The following is a 12,394-nucleotide window of genomic DNA, read 5'->3' on the forward strand; positions in this document are numbered from 1 at the left end:
GGGGGGGGGGGCTCCCCGTGCGGCCCATGTGACCGCGCGCCCATGGTATCTGGGGGGCCCAGGCTGCCCCCTAGGAATGGGGGACATGGAGGGGGGGAGACCTCAAAGGATGCTGGGAAATTCTCAGGCTATGTCAGAAAAGGTGCAGAACCAGCATTGAGTCGGGGAAGGGCAATAAATTAACGATGGTGGCTGGCGCGGAGGGAAGTCTGGGGGGAGGGGGTCTCAGTTGGCAGAGGGAGCCCCCAAGTGGGGCTTTCACAGGTGGTTTCTCAGGATGTGGGGTGCAGAGGTGTGGCCAGCCGGGGGGTTTCTCGGGCCCCCCTGTGGCGAGGTTCCTGGAGGCTCATCCAGCTGTTCGTTTGCTCCTCGAAGGCAGGTTCCCTGCAGGGGGGCAGGGGTGTCGCTCTCCAGAGCTGGGGGTCTGCCTGCAATAGAGAGCCATGGGGTCATGCGGGGCGGGGACGGGCCTGATCTGGGCCCCGACGCTGGGGGGACCCAGGCAGGGCCAGGGTAATGGGGACCCAGGGTGCAGAGACAGGTGGGGACCCAGCCCCTCCAGCGGGGGACGGCTGCAGCCCCAGCCATGGGGGGTGAAAGGTGCAGGGGGGAGCGCTCCCAGAGTCCTTAGTGGAGGCTCCCACGTGATGCAGTCAGAGCAGGTGGCCCTGGGAGTGCTGGGGAGGGGTCAGGGTTTGGGGTGCAGGGCACAGGGCGGAGATGGGGCAGGGCAGGCGTGGGGGAGAGGGGGGCGTCAGTACCTCGCGCTCAGCGGTGCAGGTTCTCGTAGTCGGGGCCATCGTCCTCGCTCTCCCGGTTGCTGGCGCCTGTGACGGGAGCCAGAGGGGATGAGACGGGGCTTCCCCAGAACTGCCCCCCGCCAGGCCCCACCCTCGGGGTTCACCAAAACCCCTCCAGCCCCCACAGAGCTCCCCAGAACCCCCCTGGCCCCACACACGGGGCTTCCCCACAGCCCAGCCCCCTTGGGTGCTACTCATACATCTTGCTTGTAAGGAGGTCCCTGGGGCCCCAGCGAGGAGGGTTCCTGGGAGGAAGGGTCCCCCAGGCTTGGGGACGCCCCCACTCATCATAGCGGAGGAGGGGCAGGTACCCCCCACACACACACTCACCATAGTGGGCGTCAGGGATGCTGGATCCAGGCTCTGGCATGTTGACGTACTCCAGGCTGTCAGCTGTGGGGAGCGATCGGGGGCAGTGAGCCATGGGGTGTGCAGGGGGACCCCCTGACCAGGGATGGAGGAACTGCCCCAGGGGACCCCAGTGCACTGGGGTTTGGGGGGTTCAGTCCCCACTACCATCCCACCCATGCACTGGGATGCCAACCCGGCCCCCGGTGGACCCTGGGGTGGGGGGGGTCAGTCTCATCTCCTTCCCCCAACCCCTCCCCTGTTGCTCCTCCCCACAGGCCCTACCCGGGAATTGCCCTCTTCCTCCAGTCAGCCCCAGTTCCAGGATCCCCCCCCACCCCCCTGTGCTGGGTCAGACACAGACAGACAGATGGGGTTGGGGGTCCCGCACTCACCCAGCGACTCCCTCTGGGCCTCCGGCACGTTCTCGTACTCATCCCCCATTGCCACTGCCAGAGAAGGGGTCAGTGAGGGGGGAGGACCTGCTCTCCAACTTCTCCCTACAGCAGGGACCCTGGGAACCCCCCAGCTCCTGCCCCAACTGCTCCCCATACCCCCAACCCCCAGGCCCCAAGCTGGAACCCACCCAGAGATGTTCGGGTCACTCCTCTCCCCATAAATTACACCTGGATCCCAATACAGCTGGGCTACTGGGGGCCGGGGATACACCCAAATGGGGTGCGAGGGATGAGATAGTGACCAGGGCAAGAAGGGGTCAGGTGGCTGTTTCCTCCCCTTGCCCCCACAGCGCAATGCCAGGGGGCAGAGGGAGGTTAATGCTGATCACAGGGGACGGTGGAACTGCCCGACACTAGATCCACTCATAAACAGTCCCGGGGACTGTATGGGCCCAAGCCAAGGTTGAGAGACAGGTACCCAGAGTGGCCCTCTGAGGTGTCTCTGCTCAGGCCCTGTGGGAGATGGTGGGCTTGGCAGGGGCCCTGACTCACCTGAGGACACGCTGTCCCTGAGCTCTGGCCTCGAGGTGACCACCTCTTTGGGGGATGTCTCCGTGATGCTGTCGGGAAGCACCTCCCTGTGGGGGAGGGGGAGGAATGGGAAGGGTGAGACTGACCAGCGAGAGCATGCACCGCACTCCTGCCCTGCCCCCCACCCACCCACAGCAATGACCGCTGTGACACCCTGACACCCCAACATTCACCACGGTCATGTAATTAGGATATGTTCTGTACAAAGTCTGCTTTGTGAGGTATCATTCTAAAAGTCCTGATCTGCTAGACAGTCGTATCCCGTTGGATTGTATGTGCCAGCATCGTACGTGAAGTTACGAAGCTGGGCTACGTAGGTGTTACTGAAACACGTGTGAGGTTGAGAACACCCACAAGCAGCCTTTCAGGTACAACAATGTTAGTGGCTTATTGAGGAAATACACACAAGCACCAGGATTACCCCAGGAACTGTGTACAACAGACACCTCTCCGAGACAGCACTACGCAATGGGAACTGTCTGACCCAGCTCACAGCAAAAGAGCTTTCCAGCAAGTGGGGAGAAGGTAGAAAAGGGGGAAATGACATCATGTGGGGACCTCACGCTCGCTGCAACACCACACCTGGAAACCCCTGAGGGGCAAGGACTGTTGGTCCCAGGCTAGAGGAAGTTTTAGCCTGTGTATGAAAACCTGGAAAACCAAGGCCTTAAGAATCTGCCAGCCTGTTTATCACTCAGGGTGAGAATTTGCTAATTTATATCCTGCCTCTCTAGTGTGTTAAGCTCAGTTTGCAGTTTTACTAAAATAATCTGCCTTGATCTGTTTGCTATTCCATATAATCACTTAAAATCTATCTTTTGTGGTTAATAAACTTGGTTTTCTTTTCTCTAAAAGCAGTTTGTGGAATTCATAACCGGGGGGCAGAAAGCTGTGCATATCTTCCTCCACATTGAGGGGGGGAGCAGATTTCATGAGCTTACGCTGTACAGTTCTCTGTGCAGCTCAAGAGGATACAATTTAGGGTTTACACTCCAGAGGGGGTTTGCACTTGAGTGCTGGGCAATTCCCGAGCTGAGTCTTCCCACACAGAGCTGATTTCAGCGTCTGTGTCTTCCTGCCGCTGGGTGCGTCCCTACCCGTGTGTGGGTTGGAGGGGGCTTGAGGGCCTGGCTCAGCAGGGCAGGGAAAGGGAGCCAGATGGCTGGAACCGGGGGACTCAGTGGGACCCCAGAAGGGGGGAGCAACCTGTCACCGTGGTGCAGCAAGCAGGGCCATGTGCATAGCCGATTGCGCCCAGACACTGGTGGTGAGTTTCGGTGAGTTTTAAGTGGAGAACAGACAAAGTGGTTCCTGGTTTGTTATTTTCGGTTTGCTTATTTCGGGAAGGGAAGTAGGGACAGGAAAGCGAGTGACAGTGAAGTTACCAGCTGGAGCTCTGCAGCTTCCAGGCAGATGAAAGCGCGGAGCTGCACAAGAGACAGCGGCAGAGAGACCAGGGAGCGGAAGAAGCCAGACAAAGAGCAGCCCATGAGCTGGCCGTGGAAGAAGCCAGTCATGGAACTGAAAGACAGGGCGAGGGAGCCCAGGCGGGTGGAACCGGGGGGCTCAGTGGGACCCCAGTACATCAGGGGGCACCCCGGAAGGGGGGGCAACCTGTCACAGCTCCCACCCATGACCCCCAGGCTTGGACCCAGTGCCACCCCCAGCCCTGCCACACCGTGGCCTGTCCCCCGCAGGCCTCCCCGCCCCATCTCCCCCTGCCCCCCATCTCCCCGCCCATCTGCCCCCCACCCCCAGCCCCCACTGCCCCCCCATGGCCCATACACGTAGCCGGTGATGTAGAGCTCGTTGTTATAGTCATTGTCGTCGTCCTCATCCCCACGGGGTCGCTCTGCAACCGAGACACGGGGAGGGGGGTTAGCATGGGGGGGGCACCGGCTGCTCTGACCCCTTCTCCCCCGGCCCCCTTTCCCCTCCCGCCTGCCCCCAGCCTCTGCCCACCCCACCCCTTCCCCCCTCCTGCCCCCACCCTCTGCCCACTCCACCCGTTCCCCCCTCCTGCCCCCACCCTCTGCCCACTCCACCCCCTCCCACCACCTCTCCCGCCCCCATTCTCTGCCCACCCCACCCCACCCCACCACCCCTCGCACCCTCCTGCCCCACAACCTGGCAGTGGTTGTGACACTGACCCCTAACCCCCCCCACGCTAACTGGTGGGTGTCCAGACTCACCCTCGTTCTCGTAGCTGGGGACGCTGTCTGGAGGGGGAGGGGAGAGAAATGTGTACGTCACCCCCAAAGACCAGTGACCCCTCCTCCCCCTCCCCATATCTCTGCCCGTCACTCCCCACTCCTCCATCCTCCCCGTCCATCTGTCTGTCCATCACTGCTATCCCGTCCGTCCATTCCCCCAACCGTCTGTCCGTCCCCTGTCCACCTGTCCCCCCATCCATCTGTCTGTCCATCGCTGCTATCCCGTCTGTCCATCCCCCCAGCCGTCCGTCCATCCCCCGTCTGCCTGTCCCCCCGTCCATCTGTCTGTCCATCACTGTTATCCCGTCTGTCTATCCCCCATCTGCCCATCCCCCTGTTGGTCCATCTGTCCATCACTGCTATCCCGTCCGTCCATCCCCCCAGCTGTCCTTCCGTCTGTCCATCATGACTATCCCATCTGTCCATCCCCCCAGCAGTCCATCCTCCCCCAGCTGTCTGCCCATCACCCCCAGCTGTCCACCCATCCATCCCCCATCTGCCTTGCCCCCCAGCCATCCGCCTGTCCCCCGAACTGTCCATCCATTCCCCCATCTACCCATCCTCCTGTCCGTCTGTCTGTCCATCATGACTATCCCGTCCCTGCCCCAGCCCTCCGCCTGTCCACCCATCCATCCATCCCCCGTCTGTCTCCCTGTACGTCCCCATTTCTCTCTCCCCGCCAGCCCCCCACACTCACCGTTGTCGGTCTCTGTCCTGGTGAAGGAGACTTGGCGGCTCTGGGGTGCCTGTGGGGATCGCCTGGAAATGGGGGGGCTGGATCAGGAGGGACAGGCCAGCCCTGAGCCCCGCCATCCAGCACAAGGACACCCCTGCCATCCCCAACATGCCCTGCCCCATGCAGAGCACATGCCTACCACGCCCCCCCAGACAGAGAGGAATTTTCTGCGAGATTTTGGGTGAATACTGTGTGTGCCTCAGTTTCCCCGGATGCATTGTTCACGAGCGGGGGGGAAGGGCCCCGTGCTCTCTGCAGAGGCCCAGCGATGCAGATGAGGGGCATCCAGCTGTCTCAGGTTTGGGCCAGGTCCATGGAGCACAATGGCAAATCCAATCACCGGGATATTTGCTAACGACTGTGTCTTGCCCCCCCGCCCCCTGAAAGCCAGCCAGGCGTGCCCCGCTGGGGAGTTCAGAGGGCAGAGGGGGCCAGGCGGGGTTGGTACGTGTTGGCTGGGGGGTGGCGGATTGGAGTCGCTGCTCCCCCAGGATGGAGCCAGGGGGTCTCTGCAGCTTTAACCTGCTTCTCTCTGGGCTACCCGAGGGCTGGGCCGCGGCCAGTCCCACAGGAACCCGGGCTCCGGCTCAGGGGGACTCGCGGGGCTCACCCTGGAGGAAGAGTGGGACCCTGGGGGTCTGTTCCAAAGCTGGGGGCCATAGCCCTGATCCTGTGGCTCTGTGACACCCACACACGCCCTGACATGCTCTGACACGCTTGCACCAACACACGCCCTGACGTATCCATGCTGACGCACCACAGCAAGGTGACCGCAGCAGCCCCCCAACCCCCTGAGCAGTGTCTGTGGGGCCCGGCCGGCGCCCACCAGCCCCAGAGACTGGGGTACTCCCGGGATGGACGGGAACGGCTCAGGGTGGGGGTGTCCCGGGGGGGGGCAGGGCAGGAAGGGGGGTCGCTGGGGTACTCCCGGGATGGACGGGAACGACTCAGGGTGGGGGTGTCCCGGGGGTGGGGGCAGGGCAGGAAGGGGGCCTCGCTGGGGTACTCCCGGGATGGACAGGAACGGCTCAGGGTGGGGGTGTCCCGGGGGGGGCAGGGCAGGAAGGGGGGCCTCGCTGGGGTACTCCCGGGATGGACAGGAACGGCTCAGGGTGGGGGTGTCCCGGGGGTGGGGGCAGGGCAGGAAGGGGGCCTCGCTGGGGTACTCCTGGGATGGACGGGAACGGCTCAGGGTGGGGGGTGTCCCGGGGGGGGCAGGGCAGGAAGGGGGGTCGCTGGGGTACTCCCAGGATGGACGGGAACGGCTCAGGGTGGGGGTGTCCCGGGGGGGGCAGGGCAGGAAGGGGGGTCGCTGGGGTACTCACGGGATGGAGAGGAACGGCTCAGGGTGGGGGTGTCCCGGGGGGGGCAGGGCAGGAAGGGGGGGTCGCTGGGGTACTCCCGGGATGGACGGGAACGGCTCAGGGTGGGGGTGTCCCGGGGGGGGCCGGGCAGGAAGGGGGCCTCGCTGGGGTACTCACGGGATGGACAGAAACGGCTCAGGGTGGGGGTGTCCCGGGGGGGGCAGGGCAGGAACGGGGGTCACTGGGGTACTCCCGGAATGGACGGGAACGGCTCAGGGTGGGGGTGTCCCGGGGGGGGCAGGGCAGGAAGGGGGGTCGCTGGGGTACTCACGGGATGGACAGGAACGGCTCAGGGTGGGGGTGTCCCGGGGGGGGCAGGGCAGGAAGGGGGCCTCGCTGGGGTACTCACGGGATGGACAGAAACAGCTCAGGGTGGGGGTGTCCCGGGGGGGGGGCAGGGCAGGAAGGGGGGTCACTGGGGTACTCCCGGAATGGACGGGAACGGCTCAGGGTGGGGGTGTCCCGGGGGGGGCAGGGCAGGAAGGGGGGTCGCTGGGGTACTCCCGGGATGGACGGGAACAGCTCAGGGTGGGGGTGTCCCGGGGGGGGCAGGGCAGGAAGGGGGCCTCGCTGGGGTACTCACGGGATGGACAGGAACGGCTCAGGGTGGGGGTGTCCCGGGGGGGGGCAGGGCAGGAAGGGGGGTCACTGGGGTACTCCCGGGATGGACGGGAACGGCTCAGGGTGGGGGTGTCCCGGGGGGGGCAGGGCAGGAAGGGGGGTCGCTGGGGTACTCACGGGATGGACGGGAACGGCTCAGGGTGGGGGTGTCCCGGGGGGGGCAGGGCAGGAAGGGGGGTCACTGGGGTACTCCCGGGATGGACGGGAACGGCTCAGGGTGGGGGTGTCCCGGGGGGGGGCAGGGCAGGAAGGGGGGTCGCTGGGGTACTCCCGGGATGGACGGGAACGGCTCAGGGTGGGGGTGTCCCGGGGGGGGGGGGCCGGGCAGGAAGGGGGTCGCTGGGGTACTCCCGGGATGGACGGGAACGGCTCAGGGGGGGTGGGGGTGTCCCGGGGGGGGCAGGGCAGGAAGGGGGGTCGCTGGGGTACTCCCGGGATGGACGGGAACGGCTCAGGGTGGGGGTGTCCCGGGGGTGGGGGCAGGGCAGGAAGGGGGCCTCGCTGGGGTACTCCCGGGATGGACAGGAACGGCTCAGGGTGGGGGTGTCCCGGGGGGGGCCGGGCAGGAAGGGGGCCTCGCTGGGGTACTCCCGGGATGGACGGGAACGGCTCAGGGTGGGGGTGTCCCGGGGGGGGCCGGGCAGGAAGGGGGCCTCGCTGGGGTACTCCCGGGATGGACGGGAACGGCTCAGGGTGGGGGTGTCCCGGGGGTGGGGGCAGGGCAGGAAGGGGGCCTCGCTGGGGTACTCCCGGGATGGACGGGAACGGCTCAGGGTGGGGGTGTCCCGGGGGTGGGGGCAGGGCAGGAAGGGGGCCTCGCTGGGGTACTCCCGGGATGGACGGGAACGGCTCAGGGTGGGGGTGTCCCGTGGGGGGCAGGGCAGGAAGGGGGCCTCGCTGGGGTACTCCCGGGATGGACGGGAACGGCTCAGGGTGGGGGTGTCCCGGGGGGGGCCGGGCAGGAAGGGGGCCTCGCTGGGGTACTCCCGGGATGGACAGGAACGGCTCAGGGTGGGGGTGTCCCGGGGGGGGCCGGGCAGGAAGGGGGCCTCGCTGGGGTACTCCCGGGATGGACGGGAACGGCTCAGGGTGGGGGTGTCCCGTGGGGGGCAGGGCAGGAAGGGGGCCTCGCTGGGGTACTCCCGGGATGGACGGGAACGGCTCAGGGGGGGGGTGTCCCGGGGGGGGCCGGGCAGGAAGGGGGCCTCGCTGGGGTACTCACGGGATGGACAGGAACGGCTCAGGGTGGGGGTGTCCCGGGGGGGGGCAGGGCAGGAAGGGGAGTCACTGGGGTACTCCCGGGATGGACGGGAACGGCTCAGGGTGGGGGTGTCCCGGGGGGGCAGGGCAGGAAGGGGGGTCGCTGGGGTACTCCCGGGATGGACGGGAACGGCTCAGGGTGGGGGTGTCCCGGGGGGGGGGCAGGGCAGGAAGGGGGGTCGCTGGGGTACTCCCGGGATGGACGGGAACGGCTCAGGGTGGGGGTGTCCCGGGGGGGGCAGGGCAGGAAGGGGGGTCGCTGGGGTACTCCCGGGATGGACGGGAACGGCTCAGGGTGGGGGTGTCCCGGGGGGGCAGGGCAGGAAGGGGGGTCGCTGGGGTACTCACGGGATGGACAGGAACGGCTCAGGGTGGGGGTGTCCCGGGGGGGCAGGGCAGGAAGGGGGGGCGCTGGGGTACTCCCGGGATGGACGGGAACGGCTCAGGGTGGGGGTGTCCCGGGGGGGCAGGGCAGGAAGGGGGGTCCGCTGGGGTACTCCCGGGATGGACGGGAACGGCTCAGGGTGGGGGTGTCCCGTGGGGGGCAGGGCAGGAAGGGGGCCTCGCTGGGGTACTCCCGGGATGGACGGGAACGGCTCAGGGTGGGGGTGTCCCGGGGGGGGCCGGGCAGGAAGGGGGGTCGCTGGGGTACTCACGGGATGGACAGGAACGGCTCAGGGTGGGGGTGTCCCGGGGGGGCAGGGCAGGAAGGGGGGTCGCTGGGGTACTCCCGGGATGGACGGGAACGGCTCAGGGTGGGGGTGTCCCGGGGGGGCAGGGCAGGAAGGGGGGTCGCTGGGGTACTCCCGGGATGGACGGGAACGGCTCAGGGTGGGGGTGTCCCGTGGGGGGCAGGGCAGGAAGGGGGCCTCGCTGGGGTACTCCCGGGATGGACGGGAACGGCTCAGGGTGGGGGTGTCCCGGGGGGGGCCGGGCAGGAAGGGGGGTCGCTGGGGTACTCACGGGATGGACGGGAACGGCTCAGGGTGGGGGTGTCCCGGGGGGGGCAGGGCAGGAAGGGGGGTCGCTGGGGTACTCCCGGGATGGACGGGAACGGCTCAGGGTGGGGGTGTCCCGGGTGGGGACGGGCAGGAACGGGGGTCACTGGGGTACTCCCGGAATGGACGGGAACGGCTCAGGGTGGGGGTGTCCCGGGGGGGGCAGGGCAGGAAGGGGGGTCACTGGGGTACTCCCGGGATGGACGGGAACGGCTCAGGGTGGGGGTGTCCCGGGGGGGGCAGGGCAGGAAGGGGAGTCGCTGGGGTACTCCCGGGATGGACGGGAACGGCTCAGGGTGGGGGTGTCCCGGGGGGGGGCCGGGCAGGAAGGGGGGTCGCTGGGGTACTCCCGGGATGGACGGGAACGGCTCAGGGGGGGTGGGGGTGTCCCGGGGGGGGCCGGGCAGGAAGGGGGGTCGCTGGGGTACTCCCGGGATGGACGGGAACGGCTCAGGGTGGGGGGTGTCCCCGGGGGGGGGGGCAGGGCAGGAAGGGGGCCTCGCTGGGGTACTCCCGGGATGGACAGGAACGGCTCAGGGTGGGGGTGTCCCGGGGGGGGGCCGGGCAGGAAGGGGGCCTCGCTGGGGTACTCCCGGGATGGACGGGAACGGCTCAGGGTGGGGGTGTCCCGGGGGTGGGGGCAGGGCAGGAAGGGGGCCTCGCTGGGGTACTCCCGGGATGGACGGGAACGGCTCAGGGTGGGGGTGTCCCGGGGGGGGCCGGGCAGGAAGGGGGCCTCGCTGGGGTACTCCCGGGATGGACGGGAACGGCTCAGGGTGGGGGTGTCCCGGGGGTGGGGGCAGGGCAGGAAGGGGTCCTCGCTGGGGTACTCCCGGGATGGACGGGAACGGCTCAGGGTGGGGGTGTCCCGGGGGGGGCAGGGCAGGAAGGGGGCCTCGCTGGGGTACTCCCGGGATGGACGGGAACGGCTCAGGGTGGGGGTGTCCCGGGGGGGGCCGGGCAGGAAGGGGGCCTCGCTGGGGTACTCCCGGGATGGACGGGAACCGCTCAGGGTGGGGGTGTCCCGTGGGGGGCAGGGCAGGAAGGGGGCCTCGCTGGGGTACTCCCGGGATGGACGGGAACGGCTCAGGGTGGGGGTGTCCCGGGGGGGGCCGGGCAGGAAGGGGGCCTCGCTGGGGTACTCACGGGATGGACAGGAACGGCTCAGGGTGGGGGTGTCCCGGGGGGGGGGCAGGGCAGGAAGGGGGCCTCGCTGGGGTACTCACGGGATGGACAGGAACGGCTCAGGGTGGGGGTGTCCCGGGGGGGGCAGGGCAGGAAGGGGGGTCGCTGGGGTACTCACGGGATGGACAGGAACGGCTCAGGGTGGGGGTGTCCCGGGGGGGGCAGGGCAGGAAGGGGGGTCGCTGGGGTACTCCCGGGATGGACGGGAACGGCTCAGGGTGGGGGTGTCCCGTGGGGGGCAGGGCAGGAAGGGGGCCTCGCTGGGGTACTCCCGGGATGGACGGGAACGGCTCAGGGTGGGGGTGTCCCGGGGGGGGCCGGGCAGGAAGGGGGGTCGCTGGGGTACTCACGGGATGGACGGGAACGGCTCAGGGTGGGGGTGTCCCGGGGGGGGCAGGGCAGGAAGGGGGGTCGCTGGGGTACTCCCGGGATGGACGGGAACGGCTCAGGGTGGGGGTGTCCCGGGGGGGGCCGGGCAGGAAGGGGGCCTCGCTGGGGTACTCACGGGATGGACAGGAACGGCTCAGGGTGGGGGTGTCCCGTGGGGGGCAGGGCAGGAAGGGGGCCTCGCTGGGGTACTCCCGGGATGGACGGGAACGGCTCAGGGTGGGGGTGTCCCGGGGGGGGGCCGGGCAGGAAGGGGGGTCGCTGGGGTACTCACGGGATGGACAGGAACGGCTCAGGGTGGGGGTGTCCCGGGGGGGCCGGGCAGGAAGGGGGCCTCGCTGGGGTACTCACGGGATGGACAGGAACGGCTCAGGGTGGGGGTGTCCCGGGGGGGGGCAGGGCAGGAAGGGGGCCTCGCTGGGGTACTCACGGGATGGACGGGAACGGCTCAGGGTGGGGGTGTCCCGGGGGGGGCAGGGCAGGAAGGGGGGGTCGCTGGGGTACTCACGGGATGGACAGGAACGGCTCAGGGTGGGGGTGTCCCGGGGGGGGCAGGGCAGGAAGGGGGGTCACTGGGGTACTCACGGGATGGACGGGAACGGCTCAGGGTGGGGGTGTCCCGGGGGGGCAGGGCAGGAAGGGGGGGGTCGCTGGGGTACTCCCGGGATGGACGGGAACGGCTCAGGGTGGGGGTGTCCCGGGGGGGGCAGGGCAGGAAGGGGGCCTCGCTGGGGTACTCCCGGGATGGACGGGAACGGCTCAGGGTGGGGGTGTCCCGGGGGGGGCCGGGCAGGAAGGGGGGTCGCTGGGGTACTCCCGGGATGGACGGGAACGGCTCAGGGTGGGGGTGTCCCGGGGGGGGGCAGGGCAGGAAGGGGGCCTCGCTGGGGTACTCACGGGATGGACAGGAACGGCTCAGGGTGGGGGTGTCCCGGGGGGGCCGGGCAGGAAGGGGGCCTCGCTGGGGTACTCACGGGATGGACAGGAACGGCTCAGGGTGGGGGTGTCCCGGGGGGGGCAGGACAGGAAGGGGGGTCGCTGGGGTACTCCCGGGATGGACGGGAACGGCTCAGGGTGGGGGTGTCCCGTGGGGGGCAGGGCAGGAAGGGGGCCTCGCTGGGGTACTCACGGGATGGACGGGAACGGCTCAGGGTGGGGGTGTCCCGGGGGGGGCAGGGCAGGAAGGGGGGGTCGCTGGGGTACTCACGGGATGGACGGGAACGACTCAGGGTGGGGGTGTCCCGGGGGGGCAGGGCAGGAAGGGGGGTCGCTGGGGTACTCACGGGATGGACGGGAACGGCTCAGGGTGGGGGTGTCCCGGGGGGGGGGCAGGGCAGGAAGGGGGGGTCGCGGGGGTACTCCCGGGATGGACGGGAACGGCTCAGGGGGGGGGTGTCCCGGGGGGGGCTGGGCAGGAAGGGGGCCTCGCTGGGGTACTCCCGGGATGGACGGGAAACGGCTCAGGGTGGGGGTGTCCCGGGGGGGGGCCGGGC

At 68.7% G+C, this 12,394-nt stretch overlaps 1 protein-coding gene across 1 annotated transcript; it reads right to left on the minus strand.

The window, feature by feature from the left end:
• Positions 1-285: 285 nt before the first annotated feature.
• Positions 286-7,050, minus strand: LAT (linker for activation of T cells; the record flags this gene model as incomplete). The annotated part of the gene is given in 9 exon segments (XM_037898858.2): positions 286-428; positions 762-827; positions 1,131-1,193; positions 1,544-1,597; positions 2,099-2,184; positions 3,923-3,989; positions 4,330-4,356; positions 5,048-5,109; positions 7,034-7,050. Coding segments are annotated over 8 exon segments (435 nt in total), but the record flags the coding sequence as incomplete, so codon positions are not given.
• Between the last annotated feature and the right edge of the window lie 5,344 nt (positions 7,051-12,394).

Source organism: Chelonia mydas, chromosome 6 (genome assembly GCF_015237465.2).
Source record: "Chelonia mydas isolate rCheMyd1 chromosome 6, rCheMyd1.pri.v2, whole genome shotgun sequence".
In the NCBI taxonomy this organism is placed as follows: Eukaryota; Metazoa; Chordata; order Testudines; family Cheloniidae; genus Chelonia; species Chelonia mydas.